Source organism: Pteronotus mesoamericanus, unplaced genomic scaffold, assembly GCF_021234165.1.
Source record: "Pteronotus mesoamericanus isolate MK-2021 breed Mesoamerican mustached bat unplaced genomic scaffold, CSHL_Meso_final contig_265, whole genome shotgun sequence".
NCBI classification, from domain to species: Eukaryota; Metazoa; Chordata; class Mammalia; order Chiroptera; family Mormoopidae; genus Pteronotus; species Pteronotus mesoamericanus.
The window spans coordinates 2,392,428-2,413,222 of NW_026555113.1; the positions used below are offsets into that span (position 1 = coordinate 2,392,428).

General features: G+C 52.6%; 1 protein-coding gene across 1 annotated transcript in view; it reads right to left on the bottom strand.

The window, feature by feature from the left end:
- Positions 1-20,004, bottom strand: part of PTPRN2 (protein tyrosine phosphatase receptor type N2) — a 265,811-nt gene extending 245,807 nt beyond the window's left edge. Inside the window, exon 1 of the mRNA XM_054574797.1 lies at positions 19,872-20,004. Within this exon, the coding sequence (XP_054430772.1) occupies positions 19,872-19,992 (121 nt within the window). The 5' untranslated portion in view covers positions 19,993-20,004. The remainder of the gene's footprint in view (positions 1-19,871) is intronic.
- Positions 20,005-20,795: the final 791 nt, after the last annotated feature.

The window sequence follows — 20,795 nt, forward strand, 5'->3', positions numbered from 1 at the left end:
CCCTCTCTGGACTTACTCCTTCACCTGTGGAAACAGGCACCGCAGGTACTCATCTCCTAGGACAGGCCTTGCCATCACCATGGTGACCCCCAAACCCCGACATATATGCTTGGGATGGCAGTCCACCCTCTAACTCTGAGAGTGACCTTAGGACACAGTGGCATCCACTGGCCTCACCTACGAGTGAGGAAGTCACCATGTGTAGCCATAGAGGACACAGCTCTTCATGTGTAGTTCTTCGAGGACAGAAATCGGTAACACAAACTATGTCATCCTAGAGGTCAGAGTCAAAAATAACCTGATTGGCCAAAAAAAAATGAATGGAAAGCTTCACTTGAATGTCTTTAAAGTCAGCTGCCTAACTGCTGCCTCTTCCCACAGGGCAAGTAACTACCTGGCAGCTCCGAATCTGCATGCAAGAGAATGGCCCACCTGCTGCTCCCGCAGGAGCGATTAGTGAACTCACTCAGGGGTGCGGTCCGCCCACACCAGGAAGACTCCTTGACTCATGTGGGTGCACACTGTCTGCACATGGGCGGCACCTGTCAACAAAGGGCCAGGACTGGGAGCCCCTGGGCTCTCATTCTACCAAACTCCCACCCTTGTCAACTTGATCAAGTGAATAAATCTCAAAAATTCAGAAAGATTAAGTCGATCAGGACATTTGCTAAACTAGTTCCTGGAAGCCAGACCTTTCCAACGGTTCTAGAAGCAACAACCCAACAATCCTGTCTAATATTTAGAGTATTTTTCTAAATTACCGATTTGCAGCATCTGTTGCTATAGAAAAGCACATGTCCCCAGGTCTGTCCCTGACAGCTCTTTGGGGAGGGGCTTTCAGCAAAGCCCTTCTTTTGTAACACGGGGAAACATCCACTTCTGTTGGCTACGGGCAACCTCCAATACCTGTACGTGTTTTTCAAATACAAGAGACTTTAAAGACTAAATAGTCTTACACACACACCAGCAGACCTGCACACATACCAGCAGGTTACTTCATACTTTTCTCTGACGGCAAGCTGAAACTTTTCCCTTCTCCCCAACAGGGACCCTCAGCTTCACACTGATTCAGGCCCTGCTTTTGAGTGTGGCCCCAGAAAGGCAGAGTTGAGGATCTGAACCTGACTCAGAAACAGCATTTTAACACCCCCCCCCAACGCCGCCCCATCCCAACTCAGTCACATCTTGGTTCGAGAATCCCTGTGAGAGACAAGAGTCTCTCACAGGCAGACAGCCCTGGGGCAAGCATGCTGCTCCTGGAACCCCAAGGCTTCCTGCTGCAATGCATGGCTGGAATTCTACAGCCTGGGTGACCATGGTCACTGGGAGAGGACCTCAGGAGACGGGGGTCCCTCCGGACAATTCTACAAGGGCAAGATTCTTGACTGCAGACCACTCTCTCCCTGGTGCCAGGTGGATCAGCGCCGAGGCCAGCAAACAAGTGTCCTCTGAGGTCTGGGGATGTCCAATACAAGTCTTCTGAGTCGGGGAGAGGGGCAGACAGCCCCACTTCCATCTTGCCTTTGCCTGAGACATGGGCATGAAGTCAACAGCGACCACCATAGCCAATAAAAGTCAAGTTAATGTAGAGATGCCCAGAGCCTGTCTGCATTACAACACCCCCCCAACCTCCCATAAATAAAGTCAGCGTTGAGTTAACGTTCCCTATTATTAATAGTCCATTTAGCACTTAAAAGCATACCACTGATCCTCACACAAACACCCTGCACACTTGCTGGGGAGGCCTTAAGAAGAGGAATGTGCTGAGCAACATACCATGAAAGCGAAGCTCTTCAATTACCACTGGCCTTAATAATTCATGCAGCGCGTCTCCTGCTGTACCGCCAGCCTCACAGTTACAGGCTGCGGGGCTTGCAGCAGGCAGTTTGGGATCGATGCTGTGATGGATGCTGCCAGGGCCTGTGCCAACACATAATAGGACCCAGCTCAACTGCTCACATGTGGACAGAGGTGCATTAACTAAAGACCAAGCTGAAGACATTAAAAGTCTGCTTTATACAGAGTCCAGGTCCTTCAAAGGCAGGGACTGTGTCATGATCACCCAGCATCAGCGGATGGCGGAGGCTGGTAGCTCAGGACTTCCCACAGCAAAGGCTCCCTGGGACAGAAAGCCTACCACCCAGCTGGAGAGGCACCGTCCACATGCCCAAACCATCATGCATGGAGAGCCCTACTGCTTTTGTGCCAGCACAGGGCGGCCTGAGAACCGAAACCCCTGCCTCCAAGCAAGATGCAGACTTGCCACTGAGGCCCTGGGGGAGTGGAGAGGTAGCACCATGACTGGCCAGCCAGCATTTACTAGCCACGAAAGGCCTTGGCTTGAGGTTCGACCCAGGAAGGATGGAATGAGACAGGCAGGGCGCACCAGGAAGAACCAAAAGAGTAACAAAATGCAAGTCTTATTCATACAGCAGTTTGCAAATTGGCCATGATGTTTCCTAACCTGAAGTCTGGGTGAGGCCTTGCCAGCACCCAGCTGGTGCAAGCTGGGAAACTGGCCTATAAAACCTTGGAAATGCGGCTTCATTACAACAAATACTTCTCCAAATGGAGCTAATCACGCAGCATTCAGCTGTCCCCAGCAGCTCAGACAGGCATGCCGGATGTGGCTGGTCCCCAACACTGGGCCAATCTCGTCAGCACAGGCCCGCACCCTTTCTGCAAACCGTGGTCTGAGACGGGGCCAAGTGTGGCCTGCCTTGGGGGTGGGAGGGTCCCAGAAACCCCATGAGATTCTAGGCCCAGTCTTACCTTCCTTCCCCTTATCCCTTCATAAACTCCAAAAACATGGGGAGCTCTTTGAAAAGATTCCTACTTTCTAATGAATGCTCTTTTCTATTTACAGAATATATGCATATATTTTACAACCTATCCATAGGGTCATTCTCTACATGTGCATATTGATTACAGTACAGGGGCTCAGGTCCGGAAGCCCCAGCCCCTGACTGAGTCTGTGGAACACACATCACAGTCATCCTGACGCAACCGGGCTGCCGTGAGCACTGAACAAGACAACAGGGATACAAGGCACAGCGCAGTACCACAGCCAACTCAGCCATTATTAACCGAATCTCTGGAGGCTGTTCCACCCATTTTTTCATAGCTGCCAGATTCTATGATATGAATGCACTGATGCGTTTAACCAGTATCCTATCACACACACGAAAACAAGCTGTTTCTAGTATTGTAACAAAACTAAAGCAACAGTGAAGATTCTTGCACATACACCTTTGCACATGTGTGCAAGGAGGTCATAGGGCAAATTCCTATAAGAGGCAGAGGTGAGTACACCCCCACCAAGAGGGCATGGGAGTGGGGCCACCCCGCATCCCCATCAGTCCCCCCAATGCCCTCACCAGTCACCTGGATTCTGTGAGGCTTGGAGGCCAGACGTGAACACAGTGTCAGGCAGCGCCAGGGTGGTGCATCCGCAGGAAGCCCAGTTCCAGCCCCTGGCCTCAATGCCGACCATCCCCCTGCATGCCCTGGGAGCACTGCCGGACCCCACCCGCCCTCTGCATCCTCCATCTCGGTCTGAACCTGCTTTGCTGTGGCTTCACATGGCACACGTTTGTTCACAGGGCGGGGACGAGACTGTCAGGTAAGGTCCAGAGAGACTGGCTTGTCCAGCAGGCCACCGATCCTTCAGCCCGAAGACAGCGCCTGTGGCCTAATTAGCCAGGAACATGGAGGAGAAAGGCAGCCACGGCAGAGCAAAGCCTGAGAAGACCTGGGCCTGCGATAAGCAGGGGCCCAGGCAGCCCCCCTGTGCACACGCTTGCTTCTTAGTGGGATCTTCTTTCTACAAATTCTGCGTGGCCTAGGGATGCAGACGCAGCTTGGAAAACCACACTGTGGGGAGTGAGGAGAGGAAGGCAGACAAGCACGAGCTTCTCCTTCATAAAGCCGTGAGGCTGCCAGGAGGCGGGAGCTGCGCTGTGCACAGGTCTGGGGCAGGATCTGACTGCACTTGCTGCGGAGGTTACCTTTCAGAGTGCAGTTCATACAGGCAATGCTTGTGGCTCTGTGGCAGATTGTCAGAACAGGGCTGAATAGGCACTTTCAAATCCAGCCACGTGGAAGGGGAGCTTTGCAGATAGACAAGACCCATCTTGGGGGCAGACAGATCCCCCTGCCCTCAGCCTGGTCCTCTCCACCCCGTGCAGGGTCCACCTGCTCTGGCACCAAGTGGTCGTGTCCACAGAAGTACAGCTTTCCTCTGACTCAGTGCACGGAGGGCCCCAAACTCAGGTTCCTCTCATGTGGGATCTGGAGCCTCGGGACCAGACAAGTGGGCACTGGGGGCAAGGATTCCACTCCATCATGTCCTGGCGCCTCACAATGAACAGACACAGTCTGACGCAAGCCTTGACACAACTGTCCCCCTACAGACAGGGAGGCTGAGGCACGGAGGTGTAGTGCCTTCCCTGCCAGGGCCGAGGCCCACTCAGCAACTGTGGTGCTAGCCTCTGAGTCCAGCAGCTCCCGTTGGGAGCCATTTTCCTGCCTCAGAACCCTCTCCTTGAGGTTACAAGCAGCTGTGATGACTTTGAAACTCAACCAAATTACTCTTTTGTCCACACATGTCAGAAGGTCTTATGAGCTCCAGGAAGAGAACACCAGCACTGGTCGGGTGGCTCAGCTGCTTAGAGCATCTTCCTGATGCACCAAGGTTGCAAGTTCGAGCCCCTGTCAGGGCACATGCAAGAAGAAACCAATGAAAGCATAGATAGGTGGAAGAACAAATCAATGTTTCCCTCTCTCCCCTTCTTCCTCTCACTCTAAAAATCAATTTAAAAATTTTAAGAGAGAGAGAAAGAGAGAGATACAAACCATCAGACAGACGTGAACAATGACACCACAGACCTCTCTCCAGGCCTGAAACCCCAAGGCCCATCTTCCCTGTGACCTTCAAAGGTGAGGGGGCTCCGGACTAGCAAAACTGGACCCTTTCTGAGCTCTGGGTTTTCCACATTTAAATATCTCCAAAGGGGAAAAGTGGTTTTCTTCATTTTCTTCTGGTAGGGAAGAGGGTGAGACCAGCCCCCACATCCTTCTCAACCTGACACCAATGTTTTTTGTTTTTTTTTAAGGTTTCATTTATTTACTTTTAGAGAGAAGGGAAGGAATGGAGAAAGAGAGGGAGAGAAACATCCATGCGTGGTTGCCTCTCGCACGCCCCCAGCCCGGGACCTGAGCCACAACCCAGGCCTGTGCCCTGACTGGGAACTGAACCGGGGACCTTTCACTTCGCAGGCTGGCGCTCTATCCACTGAGCCACATGAGCCAGGGCAAGGTCACTGTTTTTATGGTAGGTCTGTTAGCAAACAGGAAAACCACAGAAATGATGAAAAATTAAAGGAAGCTAAATGGCTTCCATCCCACCACTGAATCTTGCTCTGCGCTTCCCTGGGTATTTATGGTGTTTATTCAGATCTTTTCTAGGCCAGAAAATTCCTGAGCTCACGGCAGGCTGTCCTGTCACTCTGACAAACAGGCTGAGGCTGGACTGAGCCTGCGATTGTGTTTTCCTCCCTCCATACAGAATATATTAGATGTGACGCAGGCTGCATTTATTTTAGGAAGGCTGTTCATTATGGTGATGTGAAATGTCAGGGCTGAGCCTGGGTGGGCTCTCTGCAGACCTGCAGGCCCCTCATTATCTGACAAATGCACAAGTCCCTGCCGTGAGCCGCACAGGCAGACCCAGCCCCCAAAGCAGGCCACCCAACATCCAAGGTAATTAACCGATCGGAAACGCAGGAGGAAGGATGAATCTGGCAGGGACACGGCCCTCCAGGACTGAGATGAGAGGCAGGCATCGTGCTGGGAGCAGTCAGACCGTGAGCAGCGGGGAAATGTCGGGAGCCCTCGGGGGGCTCCAGCCCAGGATGCAGGCACCATGCCCATCCCGGAAGTGGGGACGTCCCGGATGCAGAAATGGCCAGTGTGCTGCTAGGGCATTCATGACTGCCACTAAGATGCGCATAAAAGGAGGTGACTTCCATTTATTAAAAACATGTTCATAAACCTATGACTATATATGTACTTCAATTTCCTTATTTTATGTGGGGAAACTGGGGTCCAGAGAAATGGATGATTTGGTCACTCATAATATAATAAAATCCCTTACTATTTTTTTCCCTGTTACTCTCAGAGATTGTAGGAACATTAAATGATTCCTTTGGGGTCCTTGGTTTGGGAGGAAAAGAAACAACTTTTAGACTAGATTTCTTTTCTCCAGTTTACCCAGGAGGCCTGCAGAGAAAGGTCTTTAATATTGGTGTTGATCATAGCGTGATTTATATTGCACAAAACCGTGAGTTTGACAACAAATCCTTTAGACAAGTACTCCTAGAGCAGGCCTCATTCACCTGCCACATTTCAGAGAAAGAGTCCTTCAACGTGACAACCGTACCTAACTCTGCTGAGGGGTATATTTGGAAGTTGCTAAGAAAGTTTTCATCGCAAGAAAAAAAAACTTTTTTCTTTTTTCTTCTTTGTTTTAAAATCTATATGAGATGATGGATGTTAACTAAACTTTTGTGGTAATAATTTCAAAATATATGTAAGTCAAGTCATTATACTATACACCTTAAACTTATACAGTGCTGTACGTCAATTGTGTCTAAATAAAACTTTAAAAATATTTATTAAAATAGTGTTTTATTTTTCAATTTCAGACTAGTAGCCTTTTTTTTTTTAATTTGAAGAAACTTATACAAGGTTGCCAAATGTTGTTTCCAATTAAAAAGCCTTAAAGAAAAAAGTACCTACCACCTGATATCATAATCACTTCTTAAAAGAAAAAATCACTAACACCAAAAAAGGAGAGAATATAATCTCAGAACATCCAGGTAGCTCAGGTGGTTAGGGTGTTGTCCTGATACGCCAAGGCTGCAGGTTTGAATTCTGGTCAGGGCACATGCGAGAAGCAACCAGTGAAAGAATGCATGAATGAGTGGAACAAAAAAATTGTGTTATTCTCTCTTTCCCTTCCTCCCCTTCTCTAAAAAATTAATAAGTAAAAAAGTTTTAAAAACATTAAACTGAAGGGGACTTAAGTTTTTTTTTTTTAATCTTTCAAAGTGAATAAATGTGGCCTGATGGAAGCGAGTCGCTAGTCATCCCTTCTGCGCTGAGGACACCACATTTGCTCCACCCTCACCAGACTCAGGGCAAATTACCCACACTGGTCACTGCTGGGTGCATGTCCCCCAAGGCACAACACTGATCTTCGGGTTATAAATTAGGCTTTGTAAGGAAGTGTGAACTGAATTCCATTCTCAGAACTGGATCATCACTGAATGACCTGCAAAGAAATCGAGTGTGGGGCTCCAGAGAGCTGGGAACCCCAGATGCACCTGCTCTGCTTCCCTGACATTTGAGGACCTAACATGACCTTCCTTGCTGCCAGGTGGGGCAGAGACTGACACGGATGGTCTGGTAAACCAGGGCACGTGTGTATCCACCTCACCTCACTGCCCACAGAGACACTGGTGCCTGGCCATTCCTGTGAGAGAAATACAGTCACCCAACCAGGAAGAGGAAGGGAAAGGCCATGTGGCACAAACGCATCTCCATTCTCCTGCTGGAGCAGGGGCCACCTCACCATCAAACCCCACAGGACATGGCAGCCTCACCCCTCTGAAGGCGCTCTGTCCTTCCCGCTCACCAACAGCGGGGCCACCCCGCCTCCCCTGCCGCATTCTCCCCCACGCTCCCCTGGGCTTCTGGCTCCGCCCGCAGCAGGCGCAGGCCATCATCGGACACCACCCCCACCCCCATCAGAAAACGAGGGCTGCCAGGCCGAGACGGGGGGGGGGGGGGGGGGGCGGGGGGGGAACAGCGAGTCCTGTGGCAAGAGATCAAGTAGTACCTGCTCAGGGGGATGTTTCCTTCCCGCTTTGGGTAAGAAAGTGTAGTAAGTCCCATCTCAGGGCCTTCGTTCCTCATGAACGAGGTGGCCTGGCCGCCCTGGCCGTTCCCTCTGCCGTCACCCTCTCTGGGTCCCAAAACGCCTGCACCTCTGCCAGGCTCACATCAGGGGTGTTTCCCCCACCCGGAAGCTCACGTATCAGGAACACCCCCGGCGCAGGGAACACAGGGTACCCTGAGTCAAATCGCGTTGCCAAGGAGAGGAACCTCGCGACTCCAGCGCTCAGATCCCCTACAGGATTAGGTGCTCTCAGGAGCGAGGGGGACCTCGCTCGGCCCGGACCATGGGTCCCGGAGGACTTGGCCTGTCCACTGCCACGAGCTAGGGTGTGCTGTCAGGACAAGAGAGTTGAGCACTCACGCCCGCCCACACTGCCCCGCGTGCCAAACCCAGACGCGGGCTCTTCCCTCTCGCCCTCATTTCCGTTCTGCAAACACTTCAGTTTCTGTTTCTCCTCGTAGTAATTTATGACCCAGCCCAGAGAAGAAGCCGGAGGTCATCAATTCCAAACATGAGGTGAGCGGAGCACAGAGGAGAGAAACAGATAATAACCTGGCAAGCCCTCAATTCATCGCCCCTCGGCAAGGGCTCGGGTCACCTTTTAGCCACTCCGCGCTGGCACATGGAACGCTTTATAAACTGGTGGGTCGAGGTCAACTGTAGTTTGTGGCTACGGAAACAATTCATAGCCCAGAAGCTGAGATGCTTTTACATCTTTTCAGGGATTTATGGAAGAGTTTTCTTCTGTCACCCAAGCAGCTGCAAAGTCACAAACACCACGGAGAAGGAGGAGGGGAGGAGGGCCAGGACATAGGCCACACCTTCCCAAACACCCACTGCCCCTGGGCCCCACACCCAAGGGTCTTGTGTGGTGAGTGTTCAGGCTGGACCTAGCACTCCAGTTCCCTGTTTCACTGCATTTTATTCTGACTGTTGCAGGATTTGGGGTTTTTTTCTTTATTTTTGCATGTTGTTATTTTTTAATGAGGTCCATGCCTGTCTGCACATCTAATGAAAAGCATCTATTTCTTAAGGGTCCCAACGATTAAAGCCAAGTTCAAAGGTACCATTTCCATTTCCTGGCAAGAGGCAGGAAACAACGAAATGCCTGCCCATGGAGTGAAAGTGTAGCACCTCCTCACCAGGTCTCCTCACAGGGAGACGCAGACGAGCTTCCCAAACCAAGAACAGTGGATGCGGCGTGCAAGACAGTTCTTTGCAGTTATTACATGAATTACCTTAATAAAATTCCATTACGGCATAAGCACAAGGAATGCACAGGAAAAAGAAAGGTCTTGGGGAGTGTCTAGAGGCAGGGAAGGTTCTAGAAGGCAGGGAAGGTTCAGGAGACAGAGAAGGTTCAGGAGGTAGGGAGTGTCCTGTAAGCAGGGAAGGAACTAGAGGGCAGGGTCACTGCCTCACTTGTGATTGCATGGCCAGCGCCTGGTACACAGGCTGAAGCACAGCCGTTGCTCAGTCCGTCGTCCTGACCAGCTGGACACTACAACGCTGCTGCCTTCCTTCAGGAGACAGCTCTTGCTTCTGTCTGGTGTCCAAGGGCCCAAGGAGCCTGTCGGTCTCACACAAACAGGATGAGGTGCTTACCACGGACCTCTGTCACCCTGTTCTATCTCTGTCGGGCCATTTCTTCCAGCATGTTTGGGTATTCCGGAGGAACGAGCACAACGTTTGGGACATGGTAACCATATAGCCATACCTGGCTAGAATCTTTAAAATGAAGTTTTGATTTTGGAATTAGTATCCATTTCAAATACAATCTTTGTGAGACGTTATTTTATGTAAGATCAGCTCTAATGGTCTCAAACATTCTTTTTCCCATAGTGCTTGACTTTTTAAATTTACCCTGGATATCTGCTGCTCTTTCAGAGTTCCTAAGGAAAACATTTAATCAAATGCTATATATTCTTTAGCAGTATCAGTTTAGACTGAACATATCACTTTCCAAATTACCAACAAACTTCTTAATTAATGTGCTGATATGTCAGTAATGTAGTGTTCTTGTGCTCCAAAGTGAATTTGACATCTACACCACTACCTCAAAACCTCTAGAGAATACGAACATAAATATCCAAATTCTCAGCTCAGCTACACATTTTTATCTTACCGGAATAGCACTAAATCAAGATTTTTTTGAGAACTACATCTTACTTCCCAAAGATACAGTGTACATATAACCAAGCAGAATCTAATTTCATTATAAAGAGTGGTATTCTTTTTGTCCTTTGCATACCTACCATATTTTTTACTAACAAATTTTTCATTCCCAAGCTGTTGTTTTGATGTCGGTCCATTCTCCTGACACTTGCTTGTTATATGAGTTCCATGTGCACCAGCAACGAACTCACACATTTCAGTTACTTGATGTGTACACAGGCACCCACGTCCTATGATGAGGATAAATTAAACTCACACAACTACTGGGAATTGTTACAGAAATTCGAAAATAAGTAGATCCTACTTCTTAGGGGACGAAACTAAGACTCTACTCTTTATTCTGAAAAATATTTTTTCCATTTAAAGAATGCTTCCTCCTGCTCAGACTCCAAGCCATGAGAGACTCCTATAAAAGAGCCTCTGCATTTTCAATCACCCTCACTGGATGTGCACCCCTAAATGACTTGCTTCTTGCCTCAAACAAGGCAAAAGCCAACAGGAGCTCCAGGCCTGCTGTAGCCACTGAAAGGGAGGCGTGTACACGGAAACTCATGTAGTGACCAGCAGGTGGGTATGGACGGGGCACTGAGCCCTCTGTACAGAGACCCTATCAGGCTCCTGCCAGATGAGGAATTTCAGTCCAAAACGGTTCCACAAGAAATTGAATTCTCTGCATGATTTTGCTTCTGACATCATGGTTTCTCTGTTCAGCTGAACTCTGACACAAAGCTTTTTTTTCTGAAGCATATTCCAGGTCACAGGTATGAATATCAGGGGCTGAGAATGTGGAGTCCTCACTGGGCAAGCCCCAGAGCATGCTCCCCACAGCCCATGGGCTGCACATGGGACCCCAACATCTCTCCCCCTCCCCACAGGCATCCCTGCAGGATTTTTTCTATGGGGAGGGACATGCTGCTGCTCGAGTCACACTTCACACCAATCGCAGCAGAAGGAGGACGCGGGAACGTCAAAGCTAGTGGTCAAGGCAAGGGTGGGCGTACATCCCTCAGTTCTGAACCCTCTTCCCTCCCCACAAATGGTCCCGGGTCCACAGAACCCAAGGAGCCTTATGGAAGCCGGGAAGAGAGCAAGGGGGTGCATCTCCTTATCTTTCTTCTTCTAAGGGGAAGGCTTCTGGGAAGAAAACAGGTGACCTATGGGGAGCAAACAGCAGTCAGTCCAGAGCCCACGGCTGTCCCCTTAGGAACCTGGCACACCCCGAGGAGGCCACAGGGCACCTGGGATTCTCGTGCACCAGAACCTGCCTGCAAGAATCATCCCTCCAACTGCAACCCAGAGGGCTCACTTTGAGAGAACAGATTGGGGCCCACAGAGCTGTGCAGACAAGCAGGGAGGGACAGAAGGGACAGAATGTAGTGACGTCTGGTCTCCAATGAGGTGCGACCTGGAGGGCAGAGCCCTTCCCTGCGGAGGAACTCAGCCGTGGGAGGCCCACGCACCAAGCGCCATGTCAGAGAGAATGAGTCTAGGACCCACAGCGAGAGAAGCTGAACGAGTCAGTGAGACCTCTGGGGACTGTGAGACACCAGCATTACCAGCACAGTGGACTCTTCTGAGAGCACAGTGGCACAGTGGTGTCCTCACCCCCGCTACCCAAGTCCCTGGGTGAGAGGCACAGAAAGTGGTGGATGTGGAAGCCTCCCATGGGGGCGGGCGACATCCCCCGGCCTCTGCCTTCACTCCACTCCAAGGGCGGGCGCAGGGCTAGGGGGGAGGGCACTACTTGGGGGGCAGCTTTGCAGCGAGGCCAACCTGGTCTACGTTCCGAGGTGGGTGAGCAGGCCTCGCACGCGGGCCAGTGCTGTGTGCAGCCCTCAATGCTTCTGCACAAGGACTAAGACCTCCCATCTCTGTCACCAAATAGTTTCCGTGCCTCGGTGACAAACAAAAATCTGGACACTCAGACACTGTGCAACCTAGACATGTCAGATACACTAAAAAGAAAGTGCTGTGGTTTTCACATTTATCAAATGTTAGAAATGTTACATGTTTTAAAAGAAAGTGGTGAGTGTGTCTGAAAAAAGAGTATGTATTATCTCTTTTCATTACACTTTCCACTCAAACATGTAAAAATTTGTAGGACTGTTATTTAAGTCCTATTTTTTTATTCAAGGGCTTTTAGCTGTTGAGAGAGGTGATAAGAAATAAAGTCCAGACAGAGTTATCACCATTAATTATTCTCATTATTACAACATGATCAGCCTGCATCCTAATTGAGTGTGACTATTTTAAAAATATGCTTATTTAAAAGACACAAACGATATTACTTTTTAAAATCTAATGGTAATTCTTTGGAAAAAATCTCAATAGTAAATTCAGCCAAGACTTAAAAGTCAGCAAAATAATATTATTTGCAGTAATAACAATGTTCCACCCTGTCTGGCCATCGACCTCCAACATTAAATGCAGCAACCTAGAGCTTCTGGGAATAAGAAATAGGACTCTCCCACCATCTCACATAGTCCTCTCAAAAACGCCAAGAATTTGGCACTCTCTGTGCTATGAATTCAGAGAGATTGTAGGTGAAGTCCTTTCATTTCTCTTGGCTTTAATGAGTATAAGTGCAAAGTGTAAAGATTTCTGAAGTGGAAAGTCACTGCATTTGTGCTCTGGGCCCATATCCACTCATTCCCCACCAAGTTCTGGAAACCACCTGCAGTTTCTAGCTGTGCTGGAATCCTCTTCTCATCTGTAGTGACTAATATTTCATAGAATCCAGGACCAAACACCCTGGTGAAGCAGGGACAAGGCCCCAAGAAGGCCAGGTCCCAAGGACGGGTGCCTGCCCCTCAGAGCCAAGCCTGTCTTTGGTGACATCTTTGTCCACTCACACAACACTTAAATCCAAAGAAGTCTGGTGGTCCCAACCCCAACCTGTTTTCAGGTAAAAGCAGAGGAAGGGATAAAAGAAGTCCTAATGGAGATTTTGGTAAAAGCCAGTGGTGGGCAACTCATTCTGCTTCCTCACAAGGTTCCACTGCCTGCCTAAGAAACTGCTGCATTGTCCCTGGTACTCCTCATCTGGTGCCGTTAAAGTACCGCTACTTCAGAGAACATGCGTATCGCTGAACCGTCTTCCAGCCAGACCACAGGTTAATCACAGCTTTCAGCTGGATTAAAGCCACAACCCAAATGGAAGAAGACTTGGCCAACTTTATCGGCTGCTCTGTCCATTTGCAAGGTGACTGTGTTTTGCTTTTGGAGTCAGACTTGACTTGAACCATTAATATAAAGTCCTTTTCCCTTTGGAAACCAGGTCAGCCTTCTTCTGAAAACTCCTTCCACCAAACCAACCATTTCCAAACACCCTTTATACTGTATGTAGGGCACTGCATCAGAAGCTGAAATGGGCTTTTAGAGCCATATGGTGACGCAGAATGCCCACGTCATGAGGGGAAATTCCATGCTTTCACCTACAGCATGTCCCATAAAAGAACAAGTGACTAAAATGAGCCTTTCTTTGCTTTTTTGACACTAAATGTCAAGCTTAGGTGGAATCAATTCTTAGAATTTTCTTATGAAAATAATCCCTCCTTCATCTCTTGCTTTGAAGTGGGCTTTTTGTTGTAACAAGTCTGAAATGCTTGGTGTCGGTATTAATACATTTTAAAAATCTTATAGAAATAAGCAAGTGGGGCTACATCAAACCAAAATGGTTTACACAGTGAAGGAAACCATCAGCAAAACAAAAAGACCACCTACTGAATGGGAGAAGATATTCATGAACAAGACATCTGATAAGGAGTTAATAATCAAAATATATAAGGAACTCATAAAACTAACACCAAAAAAAAACCCACAAAAACCCAAACCAAACCCCAAACAATTCAATTTAAAATTGGGCAGGAGGCATACAAATGGCCAACACGCATATGAAAAATGCTCAACATCACCAGAAAAGTAATCATCAAAGAAATGCAAATTAAAGCCACAATAAGATATCACCTCACACCTGTCAGAATGGCCATCATCAATAAATCAACAAATAACAAGTGTTGAAGGATGCGGAGAAAAGGGGACCCTGGAGCATTGCTGGTGGGATTGTAAATTACTGCAGCCAGTACAAAAATCAGCATGGGGATTGCTCATAAAATTTAAAATAAAGCTGCCATAGAACCAAGGTATGCCACTCCTAGGTATTTACCGGAAAAAAAAAACAAAACTAATTCAAAAATATACATGCATCCCTGCGTTCACTGCAGCACTATTTACAATAACCAAAATGTGAAAGCAACTTAGGTTGCCATCAATAGGTGATTGGATAAAGAAGGTGTGGTACATATATGCAATGGAATATTACTCATCCATGAAAAAGAACGAAATCTTAGCATTTGCCACAACATGGATGGACCTACACAGCATTCTGCCCAGTGAAATAAGTCAGACAGAGAAAAACAAACGCCATAGTATTTTATTTGCATTACTATGTGGAATCTAAAAAGCAAAAAAAAAAAAAAGAATAAATGAAAAAGGACACAGAACCATAGAGAATGGAAGGTTGTGGCAGGAGCGGGGGTGGGGTGGAGGCATCTGATCTTCGGAAGCCCAGAAGCCTTCTGAGTGGAGTGTCTACGGACACCTCAAACTTCTACCGAGGTACCTGCATTCCTGCCCCAAACAACCCATCCTTTTCTGAACATCAAAATTCCCTCAGAGAGGCAAACCAAATAATTGAATCTGACACCCAGAACAAAACCCAACTCAGAAAATCACGCCCCTTCTACTATGGTCAAAGAGCATTTTCAAATATTCTTGGAACAGGACCAAAGGGCCTAGAGGTTCTGAAGCTCCTCACAGAAAGGCAGTCTGACAAGTGGAAACTGCCCCCGTCCCTGTAACAGCAACAGTCAGACTGCCCGGTTCCCGTGCAGAATCCCTCTGCTGGGACTGACACCCTACAGGGCCAACCCTTCCCCATCCTGGAATCACCCACCGGAACAGAAAGGCAGACTCTGACGGCCAGAGACCCGGGGCCCAACCGCAGCCCCAGGCTGAGTCCTTCCGTCTGGGAACTGAGATAGAAACGTTCTCTTGTGGAGGTTATTCTGAGGAGCGTGTGTAAGAGAAAGCTCCCAGGGCTGTGGGACGCGGGGAACCGGGAAGGCTATCACTACAGGGGGAGGGTGTGGGCAGTGCTGTGTGATGGGGCTTCTGTAGCCTCTCACCAGAATCCATACGTAGATCGGTGCACCAAAAGAAAAAAAAAATGTCACTGCATGATAATTTTAATTAAAGGAAAAAGAGAAAGCTCCCCAATCTGTTTTATAGGTGTTCGCTCATCTTCTCCAGCCTGGTGCCCCTGAACCACCCTCCCAGGACTCACATACTGAGAGCGCATGTCCCTGCATTTTCTGAATCACAGTCAATACGATGGGAGGGAACAGACAAAAACAAAATAAGTCAAATACCCTCTTATCACCTCCATACAGGAGAGTTATCACCAAGTGATCATCGCAAAACCCCCGAACGGCTTCCTTATCTCTTCACATCATGCACACAGCGGTGTTTGGAAGACAGGTGGACTTTGTGTTTCACACATCAGCACCTCAGTCCGAAGTTCACTTTCTTATACTAGTGTTGGAGTCACCCGCTTATCCACACAGAAGCCGACGAGCAAACAAAGAACTCACTTACTGTGTGAACATACGTGTTTCCAGGAGAACCACGCCCCTTCTCATTTCCTGCCCTGGATATTTAAATAATGGCTGTGGCGGAGCTGTTAGAGATAGCACAAATTAAAAGAAAAAATTTCCTTCTTCCTTCGACAAACTGTTTCCACTCTGTTTCCAGGTAGCAGAAAATTGCGTTGACTCTTTTCTACTTCTCCGGTCTTCTGGCCTTCTAACAACCTAGATTTTAAAAAATAAGTCCAGCTGGGTCTACATTTACAAAGGTCAATTTAGACTAATGTGAAAACAGCTGCCAGGTGCTTTTCTGTCGCACAGAGGGTCTCTGCCGTGAAGTCAGCTGTCTGCTTTCTCGGGAAATGGAACATCTTGTCAGAAGAGATAAGATAGGTTCTCAGTTAACTGAGCCTCACTGGGCCGGCAACCCCCCAAGACACATTTGGATGAAAAACGTTTTCTGCCCATTTCTTAAGCTTTTTTTCCCACCTGTCCACACATAAACAATCCTTAAACTAGCAATATTTGCACATATTTGGGCATACTTCAAATACCTGCCACCCAAGCCCAGGCCACATTTAGTTACAACCACCTTTTCATAAGAAAGTTTAACATTCTAAGATAATGGTCCAAGAGGTCATGTTAATGGAGACCTTTCTTAATAAGACTACGTGCAATGACAACTCAGTTAACCCCATCTCTCCAAAAGAGGGTGAATAACAGCAGTCACAAATTAGGTAATACTGCATGTAAAAGCACAACAAGATAAATTCAGAATTCAGAAATTATCTCACAAACAATCAATGGTTGCCACAGAGTTCATCGAAACACACGCCCTAGGCTGGTGAGCCTTGGGTTGGCATCTCAGCCCAAACTTCAGGTTCACCTGCTGTTCTTGTCCTTTTTCATAGGGACCCAACAGGTCCTCACATTTCACAGCGCATAGGAATTCCTGGAGCTTGTGCCAGCATGATGGGGCCCCACAGAGTAAAGTAGAAAGCAGACTTCCAAATTTAGTACACCCTACACCTGCTCCTGGGCGCCACTGAGGGTGATCTTGGTAACCAAGAGAAAAACAGATGGGCTTTTAAAGAAGAGCTGCAAGATACTGAGAGTCAGCTCAGCTGGGCACAGAGCGGAGGCCATCTGAAAATCTGTTTTACCCTCCACACGTTCCCCCCGTCTGACACATTCGGCTTCCATCTCTGGACACAGGAGGCCACGACAGTCCCACCCAATGTATCTGACTTTGTGGGTGAGCCCATGTCAGGCACCTCCCCTTCCTGAAAGCCCAGGGTTTTCCATGAGCCCCAATCCTTCTGCACAGGAACATGAGCGCCTGACAGTGAAGGGGCCTGAGAAGCAGGAAGGGAAAACAGGCGGAGAAAGGCTCAGGCTTTGGGAAGGAAGCAGGGTGCTCACTCTGGGGGAGGGGCAGGCTGCTTGTTCCTCACAACCAGCAAGAAACAGCAAGGGCCGCGGACCCCAAGAAGCAAAGATGGATTTGTGCTTCCGTGGCAGGAAGGATGCTTTGGTTTAAAAATAAACCATCACGCCATCTAGTTCACAAAGGAAGCCGACTGCTCCTCCTCTCTCTCAGGCTCCGTGTGGGCTTGCTAGTGAATGAAGAATATGTGTGGGCAAATCAAGGGGCAAAAAACAAAGGAGGAAAATAAACACTCACCATCTTCAAAGACAGGTGCATTGGTGAGGTTTGAGTTTGCATTCTCTAAGCAAAATATGCATGAAAGGCTGACTATGACCTTTGGCAAAGGATAATCACATCTCTTTAGCAAAGGGAGGAGGGTCTTTAACGTGGCCACCCTGAACGGCAGAGCTGTCTGAGCAGGCTCACAAATGGGCTTCCCTGTAACTGAAGACCGGCTTAAAGACAAAAGGCTTACACTCACATCAGATTTATGGAAAAAGTACTGCGCACTAAACAAAAGGATGTCTTGAAATCACGGAGAAAAGCAGAGGGAGGAAGCAAAGGCAAACACAGGGAACGAAGTCAATGAAGAGAAGAAAATCGCTAAACGGTGCCAGCTCTGACAATAGCGTCACAGAGAATGGTAGATACTATGTGTCACAGGGAGGCTTTTGCACCAGAAACACATGGGCACATGAGCGGTGCAAGAGCAGGAAGCTAAAGTGATTAAAGGGGAAAGGGTGACCTTGAAGAAAGGGAGATGCGGGGGCACCCCACTGCCCGGGGATCAGCAAGGAGCGAACACGAGGATCCCTGTGAAACGCTGTGTTCTGCAGGCCTCAACCTGAGGTTGCGCGTAAACGGCTAAATGAACAGGTTACAAGGGACATGGCTGCGGCCGGAACGGAGGTGCATCTTTCATACGCATCGCTCTTTGGAATAACAAAGTGGGTGTGACCGTGATCACACAAGATGCAGCTGGCAGAGGGAGAGAAAACCGGCAGCGCGTGCCGGTCACGGGCGCCCGCGGCCCCTGCTCTTCGCAGAGGCCGAGCCGGGGCGACGGGGTGCGGGGGCGGCCCGGGCGGGCAGGGCGCCGGGAGCTGACACGGGGGCCCAGGCCAGGCGCCCGGCTCGCCGCGTGCCCTGCCGGGCGTGTCCCGCCGGGCAGCGAACGCAGGGGGTCCGCGCGGCCCTGGCGTCGCGGGGTCCGTTCTAATGCCCTCTGGGCCCACGCCGCTGTCCCACGGGAAGGCTGCGCCCAAGAGGCTCCCTCGGGGCACAGACGAACGGAGGGAAATGCACTCCTTCCAGCGACACGACTCCACTTCGCGGGCCGTCAGAACGCCGCCGCCGCAGCCCGGGCAGCCCGGGCAGCCCGGGGTTTCTCCTCTCGGCCCGGGCCCGTCTCCAGGGCGCCCGCGGCCGCCCCTCCGCCCCTCCTCTGCGGTTCCGGCGATGGCCGCGCACCGGCGGCGGCGGGGGCCCCGACGGGCCTGGGACCAGCCGCCGCGCCCCGCAGAGGCTGCCGACCCCGCAACCCCAGGCGGCGACGGCAGCCGCCGCTGCTCCTCCCTGACCCGTGTGACCGTGGCGGGAGCGTGGCGGCCGGGCAGCTGAGCAAACAGCCCGCAGGAGGTGACAGGGGCCCCAGGGAGGAGGGGACCGGCCGGCGGCGCCCGGGGCTGGGGCGCGGCAGCGGCGGGGCGGCCGCAGAGCGAAGGCGCCCGGGGCGAGGAGGACCCGCGCGGGGGCGGGGGCGGGGGCGGGGGCGGCGCGGCCCGGGACGCGGGCGGACTGGGCGCTCCCCGCGCGGCCGCCGGCCGGTGCGGCCCCGCGGGTCCGCCCGCTTCCGTCCGGGGCCCGGGCGGGGATGCGCCGCGGGGGCCGGGGGGCGGCGGCGGCGGGCCGAGCAGGCGCCCGCCCGCGGCGCTTCGGCGGCGGGTTCGGCCCGCGGCCGCGCGGACGGGGCCGCCGCAGGACGCAGCCCGCCGTCGCCGCGCGCCGCCCCGCGCCCCGAGGCTGACGTGGAGCGAGGCGGCCGGCTCGCGGCGACAACGCAGGTGGGAGCCCGGCCGCCCGAGCCGCGCGGCGCCCGGGCGACGGGCCCCCGTGCCGTCCGCTCCCGCGTCCCCGCCGGCCAGGCCTCGGCGCCCCCGCCCCACGCGCACGAGGCACGGACCTGCGGGGCGCGCCCACGCCTGTCGACCGGGCAGGGACGCGGCGCCCCGGACCGCGGGCGAGGGCCGCCGCCGGGGAAACTGAGGCGGGGGCGGCGCGCTGGGGCGCGCGGCCGCCGCACTCCCCGGGCCGCTCGCTCCCCCGGGCGCCCCTCCCCCACCGCACTTCCCAGACGCCCCGCCGCCGCTCACGCCCGGGGCGCCCGCTCCCGCAGCCCGTTCCCTCAGGCGCCCCCCCCCCACCCCACCGCCTCGGCGCCCCTCGCCCTCGCGCACTGGGGCGCCCCTGCCCCCACCTCGTTCCCTCAGGCGCCCCCTCCCCCACCCCACCTCCTCAGGCTCCCGCCCCGCTCGCACTGAGGCGCCGCTTTCCTGGTCCCCTCTTCCCTCAGAGACCCCTCCCCCAACCCCTCATTCACAAACGCTCGCCCCCCGGCGCCCTCCTTCCCTCAGACACCCCTCCGCACCGCGTCCCCACTCACCGAGCAGCCCCGGGAGCGGCCTGGCGAGGGATGCGGGCGCGGCGGGCAGGAGCGGCGGCAGCAGAAGCAGCAGCAGAAACAGCGGCGCGAGCGGCGCGAGCGGCGCGAGCGGCGGCCCCATGACGGCGGCGCTCAGTCCATGGCGGCCTCTCCTCCCCGCGCTCCGCGCCGCCGCGGCTTCAGCACCGGACAGCGCCGCCGGCCCCGCCCAGGCCCCGCCCCCGACACGCCCCGCCGCCCCAGGGCACGCCCCGCCGCACGTCCATCCTCCAGCCCCGCCCCGGCCAAGCTCCGCCCCCGGACACACCCCCTGCCCGTCCGCTCTCCAGCACCGCCCCCCCCCCGCGTCCCCGCCGCTCCAGGGCGGCCCCCAACTCCCGCTCTCCCTGGTGCCCCAGCCCGGCCCTCGGCCCCCGTCCCCGTGCGGGCGCCCCGCCTCCCGCGCCGTACCCCTGTCGGCCCTCGAGCCCCCACCCCTCCTTCCACCTCCATCCCTGCCTCACCGGCGGGCGCCGAACCCTTTCCGCCCGCCTCGCGGGCGTCCTCCTCACCCCCCACACCACACCCACCGCGGCTCTCCCCGCGCACACCCCCTCCCCACCCACCACCGCCCCTAGGAACCCTCGGGCCCCCGTCCGGCGGAGCCCTTTCTCACGCCCCCCCCCCGCGGACCCCTGAGGAGCCCAGGCGCGCCCACCCCGGGGGCCTAGGATTGGGGGGCGTGGCAGTGGTCTCGCTCAGGCGCCGCGAGGGGTCCACGGGGAGTCAGCGGCCCCCTGGCCCTGGGGCAGGAAAGCGGAACGTCCCCTGCCGGGCCCTTCGTCGGGTGATGCCAGCGCGGGCCCGGGCCGAGCCCGGGACCAGAGCGGCCGGGGCGCGCCGCGGGCCTGGGTCGGGGCCTCTCCTGAAGCAGGCAGCGCCAGG